Source organism: Triticum dicoccoides, chromosome 4B, assembly GCF_002162155.2.
Source record: "Triticum dicoccoides isolate Atlit2015 ecotype Zavitan chromosome 4B, WEW_v2.0, whole genome shotgun sequence".
Lineage (NCBI taxonomy): Eukaryota > Viridiplantae > Streptophyta > Magnoliopsida > Poales > Poaceae > Triticum > Triticum dicoccoides.
In genome coordinates this window covers 666,086,835-666,099,625 of record NC_041387.1, presented here as the reverse complement: position 1 = coordinate 666,099,625, position 12,791 = coordinate 666,086,835, and the positions used below count along the sequence as shown (strand labels likewise).

The following is a 12,791-nucleotide window of genomic DNA, read 5'->3' as shown; positions in this document are numbered from 1 at the left end:
ATGCCAAAACGAAATTACTTGGCATTGTATTTTTTTTTCTTTGACTCAAACACAATGGATTCTGATGAGGTGTACTTCTAGGTTGAATTCAAGGATTTTCCTTTACTAGATGAGGAAGATGGGTATCAAACGGAGGCGATGATGGCGATTCTTGAAGAAATAAAGCGTGCGGAGGAGCATGTTCTCAACTTCATGTTGGGATATTAAGCGCTGAATCGGCGCTAGTCATATGGGCATGTTGATCTGTATGAAGACGACTTTGCCCCTGATGCGCTATTCTAACACGTCTGGAGACCAAGATTGCATGCACTTAAAATGGAAGAACTGCACATATACTCAACAAAGGAAATACTAGGGCCATCATAAAGTTCCCACCGTCATTATTGAAGCATTTGCATCAAAAGATTTTGGGATTTGACACTCTTTGCATGGCATGCCAGGGTCTCACAAGTCACAGTGACATCAACGTGTTGCAGCGCTCTCCATTGCTTGCAAGGTTTTGTGCAGGCTAAGATTCTACATGTGGGGAGTGGGGGAGGTTAAAGGAAAGAAGGCATAGCTTGCTTCCTTCCAAAAACTATGGGAGGCATGGGTTTTAGAGACATGAGAACTTATAATCAGGCTCTTCTAGCCAAGCAAGCGTGCACATTCCAGAATCTGGATAGTCTTGTGGCACGACTACTGATGGAGAAGTAGTACCTCAATGATAACTTGGGTGATACCGTTTTTACAGGGAATGTGTCAGTTGTATGGCACTAGTGCCAGCTGGGGCACTAGGCCTTGGCCTTCATGTACATCCCATTGCGCCAGGAAATGACGACTACAATGCTAGGCCATGAGTCTATCTGCTCCTGGGGCTCTCCTACTGCAAATACTAAAAACTTCTTATTTTGAGACATAACTTGTGCTCGCCTATGAAGATCGACATGGTGGACTGGCCAAATAATTGTGTTAGTTAGAGGTTTTGTGGTTTTTTGAAGCATCTATGGACCGGTTCATGAAACCTTCTATCATTTTTTTCAGTTTTGGGAAGATTCCACGATGTTTTTCCCTTTTCCATATTTCTTTATCAGTTTTTCTTTTGACATCAAAAAAATACATGTCTAATTTTTTTTTTACTACACATTGAACTGTTTCAGTATACATGATGATCTTTTTTTTTGGATACACATTGAATTTTTTAAATACATGATGAACATTTATTCGAAATGCCAAATACATGTTGAACATTTTTCTATACAAAAACCAGTGTCGGCCTGGATACGTGTCCACACCAACGACTATGCATGTATAAGCTAAAGCTAGCTATGGAAAATTTGTAGTTGACTTATCCTGCTCTCCAATGAATATGCATCTTCTATACGTGCCCATGCATGGTATCAAACTAAGTAGCAACTACAGCATGCATGTGCATGGCATGAAAGTCGTTACACAACATATCTTCAGCGCATATCTTCAACTAGAGTTTGTTTGAAAATACGCATGCCCATCATGTATTGAAAGTCGCCGGGCGTATATCTCGCTCTAAACATTTTATTGGTTAGCGCACAGAGATTGAGGGCATCAATAAGGGTAAGGGTACACGTAAGTAGATGGATTTTATTTTAGTTTAAGTTAAGTTGTAGAATGAAACTTGATGCATGTATGAACGATAGATCATGGGATCAACACACTTGCATGCATGTATGTGCAACCGGGCCATCTACAAACACACAAACCCAAAACACCTACAAACCCTTGCTATCTATTGTAAGCCTTGCTTCCTCTCGACCAAAGCTTTCGCCATGGCGCCATCGACCAAGCTCTTCCTCCTGCTCCTCGGTCTGAACCTGATGGTCGCCGCTGCGCACAGCGGTTGCGGACCCCACTGCCCGACCCCGCCGCCACCGTCGACGACCAACGGCTCGTGCCCGATCGACACGCTGAAGCTGGGCGTGTGTGACAACGTGCTGAACCTGCTAAAGCTCGGGCTCGGCATGCCGCCCAGCGAGCCCTGATGCCCGCTGCTGGCCGACCTGGACGCCACGGTGTGCCTCTGCACCACCATCAGGGCCAAGGTCCTCGGTGTCATCAACCTCAAGATCCATATCGATGATGTATACACATGACATGCATGCACCTTCCTAAGTATATACTACTCCTTCAGTTTGTGTTTCAGTTCATCTATATGGCTCATGCATGTCTAAGTTCGGTGTCATGCATTCGCGTTATGCATGCATGCAGTGATCACTTTGAAAGTGTGTCATGTTGTGGTGTCCAAATAAATGACCCACATAATCGGCGGTTTGTATCATCATGTGAAATACTGAACCGGCTATATGCCCCTAGCTTGTATCATCTGAAATATGTTTTTTTAGAACGAAGGCTCGCGATGAGCCCGGCTTTGAATTAACAAAGCCATCAACCGGCCAGGAATTACAACACAACAACAAGCACATCGGCCGAACGATACAAGGGAGCACCCTAGGAGGCTTACAACTCAACGAAGAATACTAGCTCAAAACATAAAGAAGAGGAAGCCCAAGCTAGTACATGCCGCCGACCGCAGCAAACAAGAACCAAGAGTTGCGAGCAGCATGAGCACAACGAGGATCTGCAGAAACATAGTGGAGTTATGGACATGACCAAGTCCAAGGATGGAGGAATCCAAGCTTCTTCCTTCGCTCTCACCGTAGAGGGACCCTACCCTCTCGCCTTGGATCGAAAGGCGCCGCCGACGGACATGAGAGACGCTCACCCTAAAGCAGGAGAGATGCCGACCTCGAGTCCTGGAACAGGCACAGAGCACAACCGCCTAGAACATGAGCACACCTCATCTGACACACCGATGCAACCTAGGACACCTAAAAACAGCGGGAAAGCCACCGGGAGGAGCCACTGAAGAACGAGTAGCAAGGACATCAGGAGAGGCTGCAGAACGACGAGGAGCAAGAGTCGTCGGCAGCTGAAGAGAAACACCGGGCGTCCACGGCCAGGGACGAGCTGCTACTACCAGGAAGAGGAACCCTATCCCCTACCGCCGGATCGCAGACGTCGTACCGCCGGAGCTGAGCCAAACACGCCACCGCCAAGGAGCACCACACTTGAGGGGAGCAGGGACATACTTCCCTGCGAGCCAGACCAACCACAGCCACCTGATACCCAGATCCGCCCAAAACTCCACCTTTGCTGCCCCTCACCCGAACGCACGCTCCCCAGGCGGCGCCTCCAAGGAGGACACGACGCGCAGCGTGCCGTCACCGCCCAATCCAAGAAGGATTTTGGGCTTTTACACGGGAGGGGAACGGGGGTGGATGGGGTTGGGACCTCAGCTGCACCTCCAAGGAGGAAGGGCGGCGCCCAAGAACGTCGCAGCCACCGGGCCGGACCAGCCGACCAATGGTTTCCCACGATCCAAAACCACACTACCGGGCACCCATCCACACCGTTCCGGTGACCGAAGCTGCTGGAACCGGCGGGGATGAGGGAGCTGAAGGGAAGGGGAGTCAAACCTTAGATCTGGCGAAGAGGGGGATCCCACGCCGCAGCCATCGCCCGCCACCGTCCCACCACCCGCGTGGTCGGGAACGCCGGCCAGGACCACCCACGGACGCTGCTGCCGCGCCAAGGGCCGCCGCCCCAGATCCGGAGTCCTCCGTCAGGAACAGAGCGAGCAGGGCCTCGCCGCCACCGTCACCGGCGACTGCGCAGGCTTGCCGGCGGCCACCTCGGGTGGCGATGAGGGGGACGAAGGTGAGGGGTGGCGACGCTGGGCGGAAACCCTAGTCGCCTCCCGAGTCGCCCGAGCGGACGACGCGGGGGCTGCGGGGTAGAAGCGTGCGTCGTTGGAGTAGTGTTAACTCGATCTGTGTGTTATACATATTCTGATGCGTCATAATCCACTCCTAAAACATATACTCCCTCCGTTCCATAATATAAAACCAGCATTCTTATGTTTAAGATCAAAGAGGCATATAACTTTTTGACAAGTCAAATCTCACAAACTAGGAAACATATTTACATCTGGAATGCCAACATATATCATTAGATTCGTCGTAAGATTTAGTTTCATATTTTATATATTTGGTATGGTATATATAAATAGTTCTCTATAAACTTGCTAAAAGTTTGCAATCTTTGAGTTTTAGAAAATCTATACACACTATATTATGAAAGGGATGGAGTACATGCACCTAGATCAAAGTCAACTCTAAGTTTTATATGGATCATAGGAAGAGAAAAACAAATAACTCGGATCAAGGATGAATTAATTTAGTATTGGCAATAGCTTTATCGCCAACGGCGTGCGGATATATGACAATGGAGCTGTAATACGACATCATGGAGCTGCGATCTTTCTATCGGCCGGGCAGTTCATCTTATATATCCTTACATGCAGTTACGGACCCAGAACTTCTCGAAGAATAGTAAATGTTTAGAGTTTCATTATTTTGCATCAAAGTCATTGCAAAAGAAGTGGAATCTGGTTATGTCTTGGTGCGATCTTAGGCAGGAGAGTGTTCTATTGTATCACATAGCGCCTTTTCCTTCTTGTGTATGGGTCAAACTGGTTTGTGCAATTCAAATTGCTAGATGAAGTGGGCCGAAAGTGATCTTGAGTTGAGCTCACCACTTGGCCGGTTTTAGATGATGCGTGGGATTGCAATTTTACATTGGCCTCCACGACTTAGGCTGGGCATTCATTAATTATCTACAAAATAATATTGGTATTCTTGCCTGAATGCATGTAAAAAAATCATCATGGAAAATCCTACTCTAAAATCATTGTTATTTTTGTAATATATATAATTGTTGTGGCTACAAGGCAGGAAGAAGTGATAAAATCCCAGTCTAATGTTGGAAGAAGATCGGAATGCATCCAAGGGGAGAAAACAAAGAGAATGTAAGTCTTGCAGATTTCCCCCGAGTAAAGTAAAAAGTCCTTTATTATCCTGGTTGTCTTGCGCAACCCCTTTCCCTGCTCAAACATGTTCGTTTAAAATTAGGTTGTTCTTTAGTTTCTACGACTTCATGTGAAGGATAGCGGATGTACTGCCCGAAGGGCGCAATATGTGTATGATGTTTGGGTGCCATTTTTCGTGTTTTCCTTTGTCTTATTTTGTCCTTTTAAAAATTTCTCTTTTTTTATGTTTTACTTTCTTCACATTTAATTTGCATTAATCGGCCACGTGCTCAGCTCAACTAAGGCTCACTTTCAAACTAACATTAACATCTGTTTCTGAAACATATTAAATAAAAAACATACTTTCCACAAATAAAATATTAGTAGATATGCTGCACTATTAAGCATTAAGTATCTGTCAAGGCTTCCCCAGGAAAAAAATAGATCTGCCAAGGCGCAATGCCCACTATCCTTCTTCCTTCACATATAACGTTTAATAGGATGACTCATTCAACCTTGCATACACTAGAAATTCATGAGCTACATATTCATCCTTGCATAAACTAGTAATTAATCAGTTTGCTACAGACTAAACGCAGTGTGGATCTTTGCATACAACAAATAGTACACTCAGTTATTTTACCTAGACTAGAAGCTCAACAACGTAATACAACATTTCCGTGGATAGAGAGCATATGATTTCACTTTTAGTAAATCTCAAGTTTTGTAATACTTTAAGGTATTGATTACCTAAAATGGCATACTATTACCTAACATAAAAGTTTAGTACTGAGAGTGCGCGATTTTCCAGAAACTACGATAAGTGTAGGTGTTGATCCGAAGATTGAAAGACAAGTGAAATATAAATATATTATAGATAATTGAAAAATAGAAAATTAGTAATTTCTTCATGCGCACTTGTTCACACAGCGGCCTAGCTCTATCACATAAATATTGTAAGCTAGTTTTTTTTTGCAGCGATATTGTAAACTAGCTACTACAGCAGTGTAATTCCCTTGTCAATATTGAAATTATTTGCCAGCACAACCACTGCCCAGAGGGGACAATTAACTAATAATTAGACAGCTAGTTGTAGCGTATGTGTCCATGCCAACGAGCCAGTATATAATAAACCAAAGTACGAAACGTATACTAGACATCTCTGCGCTGGTAGTAGCTTGCATGTGCATGCATGGCCACATGTAATCTCCTATATTTTCCTCCCGTGACCCTGAAGATCAGGTTATGTGCCAGCTCGTAGCGCTGCCATGCATATATATTCCTTTGTCCTATCCTATGTATGCCCTCAAGATTACAGCTAAATTTGCAAACCCATCAAACATATCTCATGGCGCAGGTCTAAGGGTTTTGCTCGTTAGCAAACAAGTTAAGCTCCAATAATGGCACACTAGTGGTCGTATATATTTTTCGCAAATTACGGCAAGAGTCAAACTCGATATATCATGACGTGCTTGCACTTGTTGCACAAATGCACACTACATCCCGGCCTATAAATACCACCCCAAGCAACCAAAGAAAAGCATCACAAGCTAGCAAGCCCACCTAGCTCAGCCACAACCCAGTACACTCTTGCTGGCTACTTGTTTCATCAGCATAGCAATGGCGCCCTCCAAGGTCGCCCTCTTCCTCGCCCTGAACCTGGTCCTCATGGCAGCCGCGCATGGCTGCGGGTCGTACTGCGGCAACACACCGGCCATCCCAGTGCCAACCCCGCCGATGGCCATGCCCCCGCCCGTCATCCCAGTCCCAACCCCGCCGACGACCGGAGGCGGCAGCGGCACCTGCTCGATCAACACGCTGAAGCTGAAGGCGTGCGCCAACGTACTGAACCTGCTAAAGCTCAACCTCGGCGTGCCGGCAAGCGAGGACTGCTGCCCCCTGCTGAGCGGGCTTGCCGACCTCGACGCCGCCGTCTGTCTCTGCACCGCCATCAACGCCAACGTCCTCGGCATCAAGCTCAACGTCCCTGTCGACCTCGTGCTCCTCCTCAACCAGTGCGGCAAGACTTGCCCCGCCGACTTCACCTGCCCCAGCTGATCCACCCATCATCCATCGATCGATGCATCACAAACCATGCATCGTCGTGGTCACACTCGTCACTGGTTTGCATGTCATACGCATGCAGTTACATATTTTGTTTCCTCTTCCAGTTGGTCGTCATCACACTCGTCATTTATAAGATACTCTCGTTGATCACTGCATTTCGATATGATATCATCTAAATGCATGGTTTGCATATTTGTAAAATGATATACATACTTGTACACGTACGTGGAATAAAATGATTCAACTTGTGTTAACTGAACCCGTGATATATTGCCAGCTTGTATGCACATATTATTGCATGAATTATGATCAGATCCACGTCTTCTATCTGATCATGGCCTCTATTCTTTGCTTTTGCGAGGTCCAACCGCAGCAACTCGCTTGGCATGGTTTTCTTTTTGTTAAGCTTAAGCAGAACCACAAAGAACCATGCATCTGCGAAACGGAACAATACTTTGGATAACGTAATCATGGGATCGATAAACTGAACTATAAATCTTTTGCGGGGTAAAGCGAGTAAAATTTATTTGAACCAGGTCTCTGTGATGTTGCAACACTTTGACCTAAATTTTGTCATTGTGATAATTTGAATCAAATTTTAACTTCACAATTTCACGCTAAACTAGAATAGGCTGACCAGATCGCTTTTGACAGTTGGGTCTCGTGCAATAGGTCAAGCTAAAACCGTTCATAGTGTCCATAAAGTAAAATTTGGCCCCGCAAACATCACAATACCTGTTTTAACTCCAAATGTGTTCTATAACACACATGAATGTAGTGTTCTATTGAAAGTCATTTAGCATCGTCTAGCTAGATAAATCCCTGAAGGAAGAAGCAATTAACTGGTTGGAGTACCCATACATCTAAATTTATGAATAACTACCAATCATATGATCCAAATATATCGGTACATACGAATGCGTGTTTCAAACATATGCTTATTTATTTATTTATCTTGAGCATCATATATTTTTATTAGCATGTAATTTTTGGATCCTTTCGATGGGGATTACTAAGTTTGAAAGAAGGAAATTATGTAGAAAAATATCTCACGTAGCCCTTTTGGACGAAGTAACTATTATCCATGTAATAATTTCGAAGGACAATGTCTATCCTTTAAATTCATACGAAACTTATGTCAAGTACCAGACGAGATACCTTTTTGCCAAATCATATGCTCACCTCGTTTGGAAGTAGATATCTTTTAGGAATGTGTATGGCCTTCAACGGACAATCTCAATAGTTGTTTTTCATATGAATATGTTAATCAAGTTTACCAGATCGCGATATTAAAAAAATTACAAAAAATCTCATGATAGTATTTTCATTATACAACATTAACATTTCCCATGCATATTGTGTTTTAAAGTTGTTCATTTATTAATTATAGAACTCTTATGTATTTATAAGGTTTACTTGTTTGTAATTACAGAAATAAAAATATTGGAGACAAATATCTACAATATATACTGACTCCAGCCCCTTAATTGGGGTCCTCTCTTGCACAATATCCTCGGTACATAAGAGATACATGACAAAAATAGAGGAAATTTTTACGGTACAAATTACTACAGAATTTATTGTGTAGTACTCCCTCTGTTCCAAAATAGATGACCCAACTTTGTAGTAACTTTGTACTAAAGTAAGTACAAAGTTGAGTCATCTATTTTTAAACGGAGGGAGTGGTATTAAATTGATCTGTTTTTTTTTTTTTTGAAAAGGAGGTTAAAGTTCCCGGCCTCTGCATCAATCGATGCATGCATCCTTCTTTATTAATTATTCAAACAGGCCTGACAAAAACTTACATCAAGCCACCCGGCGCCACCACTCACACCTACAAACTCGACAATGTGGGTGCTCTGACTCCCTATATCTAAAATCAGTGTCATCATCGATCCATCCACATAACGTATCATGACACATACGGTTTAGAAGGCGCCATCATCATCGTCCCGCTGACCCATCTTCGGGAAAGAGATCCGCATTATGCTTGCCAGTCCGGCCACCCGTCGACGCCACCACAGCGCCCAACGGCACCACCTCCCTGTGCGCGAAATGCTAAGCGCGTCGCGGTCGCCACCGGTACACCTCAGCACCATGCTGCCAAGTACCACCAGCCGACACAGCTTGAAGTCTCTGGAAGATCTGTCGTGCATAGCACTTACCGAACAGGCATGACAAAGCGTAGCACCTATCGACCAGGCTTGGCTTGACATCTCCACCGAAGCTTCTTGCAAGACGAACCCACTCCTCTGCATGCCTCTGTCTTCCAGCGCTGCTCCACAAACGATGCTCCATCAAGAGAAACCACACCACAGTGCCGCCATCGTCGAATCTGAAAGACCAGATCCAAGGGTTTCCCCCGGAGCAACACGAGTGGGTTGACAGTAGTTACCCCAATGATGCCTTCATTAAGGTAACGACACAGAATGCCGCCATCGGCTCGGTTTTCACCGGCAACTATTCTCCCCGACTCACAGCTGGAACTAGATGACGGATCCCGAGATCCGAACACCCAGCCTCAGACTGACCACCTCCGATGAAAGAGATGAGAACCATCGCTGGCTGCACCGGCCAGACCAGATCTGACCGGTGGTGCCACCACCGAGACCACCAGGCCCTCCATGCCACCGCCCCTGATCCGAATGCAGATTGCGCACCACCGCAGCCAAGCCAGCCACCACTTCCGACTGCAGCCGCTGCTGCCGCCCGAAAGAGCCTGCTGCTGCGCCCGCCGCCCTATAGCCGCCGCCTGAGGGAGGGTCGGCCATTGCCGCCACCTGCTCCAGCCATCTTCGGGGCGTCGCAAAAACTAGATCGCCCGCGCCACCTCACGCCTAGTAGCGTTGCACCACCCCTGAGACGCAGGAGAGAGGAAATCCTCCGCCACCCCCGGCGGCTAGGTTTGTTGGGTATTGCCCGAGTCGCCTAACGGGGGCGACATGGGGGCAGATCAATATAAGAAATTCATGCCTAATGAACACACGGAAGGTCATTAAATTGGGGGAGAATTTCACTTCCCTGGCCTCTGCACCAACTAGGGATGCATATAACCCTTGAAGTATGAGTATTTGGTTTTTAATCTTGGACAATGGCGTCGCCCCAGTAGCCCACCACCCGACACTGACCATGCCTTGACAGACTTGTACCGCTCTACCCATGTGTTTGCTCCCTTAGGCCTATGCCGCCACCGCAGTCCGCTAGATTCGGCCATAGCACGTGTACCCCTCCGCCACTGTCGTCAGCATCCATTGCGGAGGCCGTGCACGACAACTAGTCGGTCAAATGCCAAAATGAAATTACTTGGCGTTGTGTTTTTTTTCTTTGACTCAAACACAGTGGATTCTGATGAGGTGTACTTCTAGGTTGAATTCATGGATTTTCCTTCATTAGATGAGGAAGATGGGTATCAAACGGAGGCGATGATGGCGATTCTTGAAGAAATAAAGCGTGTAGAGGAGCATGTTCTCAACTTCATGTTGGGATATTAAGCGTTGAATCGGCGCTAGTCATATGGGCATGTTGATCTATATGAAGACGACTTTGCCCCTGATGCGCTATTCTAACACGTCTGGAGACCAAGATTGCATGCACTTAAAATGGAAGAACTGCCCATATACTCAACAAAGGAAATACTAGGGCCATCATAGAGTTCCCACCGTCATTATGGAAGCATTTGCATCAAAATATTTTGGGATTTGACACTCTTTGCATGGCATGCCAGGGTCTCACAAGTCACAGTGACATCATCGTGTTGCAGCGCTTTCCATTGCTTGCAAGGTTTTGTGCAGGCTAAGATCCTACATGTGGGGAGTGGGGGAGGTTAAAGGAAAGAAGGGCTAGCTTGCTTCCTTCCAAAAACTATGGGAGGCATGGGTTTTAGAGACATGAGAACTTATAATCAGGCTCTTCTAGCCAAGCAAGCGTGCACATTCCAGAATCTGGATAGTCTTGTGGCATGACTACTGATGGAGAAGTAGTACCTCAATGATAACTTGGGTAATACCGTTTTTACAGGGAATGTGTCAGTTGTATGGCACTAGTGCCAGCTGGGGCACTAGGCCTTGGCCTTCATGTACATCCGATTGCGCCAGGAAATGATGACTACAATGCTAGGCCATGAGTCCATCTGCTCCTAGGGCTCTCCTACTGCAAATACTAAAAGTTCTTATTTTGAGACATAACTTGTGCTCGCCTATGAAGATCGACATGGTGGACTGGCCAAATAATTGTGTTAGTTAGAGGTTTTGTGGTTTTTTGAAGCATCTATGGACGGGTTCATGAAACCTTCTATCATTTTTTTCAGTTTTGGGACGATTCCACGATGTTTTTTCCTTTTCCATATTTCTTTATCAGTTTTTCTTTTGACTTTAAAAAAATACATGTCTACTTTTTTTTACTACACATTGAACTGTTTTAGTATACACGATGATCTTTTTTTTATACACATTGAATTTTTTAAATACATGATGAACATTTATTCGAAATGCCAAATACATGTTGAACATTTTTCTATACAAAAACCAGTGCCGGCCTGGATACGTGTCCACACCAACGACTATGCATGTATGAGCTAAAGCTAGCTATGGAACATTTATAGTTGACTTTTCCTGCTCTCCAATGAATATGCATCTGCTATACGTTCCCATGCATGGTATCAACCTAAGTAGCAACTACAGCATGCATGTGCATGGCAGGAAAGTCGTCACACAACATATCTTCAGCGCATATCTTCAACTAGAGCTTGTTTGAAAATACGCATGCCCATCAAGTATTGAAAGTCGCCGGCGTATATCTCGCTCTAAACATTTTATTGGTTAGCGCACAGAGATTGAGGGCATCAATAAGGGTATGGGTATATGTACGTAGATGGATTTTATTTTAGTTTACTGTAGAATGAAACTTGATGCATGTATGAACGATAGATCATGGGATCAACACACTTGCATGCATGTATGTGCAACCGGGCCATCTACAAACACACAAACCCAAAACACCTACAAACCCTTGCTATCTATTGTAAGCCTTGCTTCCTCTCGACCAAAGCTTTCGCCATGGCGCCATCGACCAAGCTCTTCCTCCTGCACCTCGGTCTGAACCGGATGGTCGCCGCTGCGCACAGCGGTTGCGGACCCCACTGCCCGACCCCGCCGCCACCGTCGACGACCAACGGCTCGTGCCCGATCGACACACTGAAGCTGGGCGTGTGTGCCAACGTGCTGAACCTGCTAAAGCTCGGGCTCGGCATGCCGCCCAGCGAGCCCTGATGCCCTCTGCTGGCCGACCTGGACGCCACGGTGTGCCTCTGCACCACCATCAGGGCCAAGGTCCTCGGTGTCATCAACCTCAACGTCCATGTCGATGATGTATACACATGACATGCATGCACCTTCCTAAGTATATACTACTCCTTAAGTTTGTATTTCAGTTCATCTATATGGCTCATGCATGTCTAAGTTCGGTGTCATGCATTCGGGTTATGCATGCATGCAGTGATCACTTCGAAAGTGTGTCATGTTGTGGTGTCCAAATAAATGACCCACGTAATCGGCGGTTTGTATCATCATGTGAATTACTGAACCGGCTATATGCCCCTAGCTTGTATCATCTGAAATATGTTGAAGTAGTGTTAACTCGATCTGTGTGTTATACTTATTCTGCTGCGTCATAACCCACTCCTAAAACATATACTCCCTCCGTTCCATAATATAAAACCAGCATTCTTATGTTTAAGATCAAAGAGGCATATAACTTTTTGACAAGTCAAACCTCACAAACTAGGAAACATATTTACATCTGGAATGCCAAACATATATCATTAGAATCGTCATAAGATTTAGTT

The 12,791-nt window shown here is 45.5% G+C and overlaps 1 protein-coding gene and 2 pseudogenes across 1 annotated transcript; all 3 read left to right on the top strand.

The window, feature by feature from the left end:
- Window positions 1-1,784: 1,784 nt before the first annotated feature.
- Window positions 1,785-2,108, top strand: LOC119293034 (annotated as a pseudogene).
- A 4,325-nt stretch (window positions 2,109-6,433) lies between these two features.
- On the top strand, window positions 6,434-7,205 carry LOC119294264 (cortical cell-delineating protein-like). The gene has a single exon (XM_037572480.1). The coding sequence runs from the start codon at window positions 6,503-6,505 to the stop codon at window positions 6,938-6,940; it is 438 nt and encodes a 145-aa protein (XP_037428377.1). The 5' UTR covers window positions 6,434-6,502; the 3' UTR covers window positions 6,941-7,205.
- A 4,798-nt stretch (window positions 7,206-12,003) lies between these two features.
- Window positions 12,004-12,327, top strand: LOC119293033 (annotated as a pseudogene).
- The last annotated feature ends 464 nt before the right edge of the window (window positions 12,328-12,791 follow it).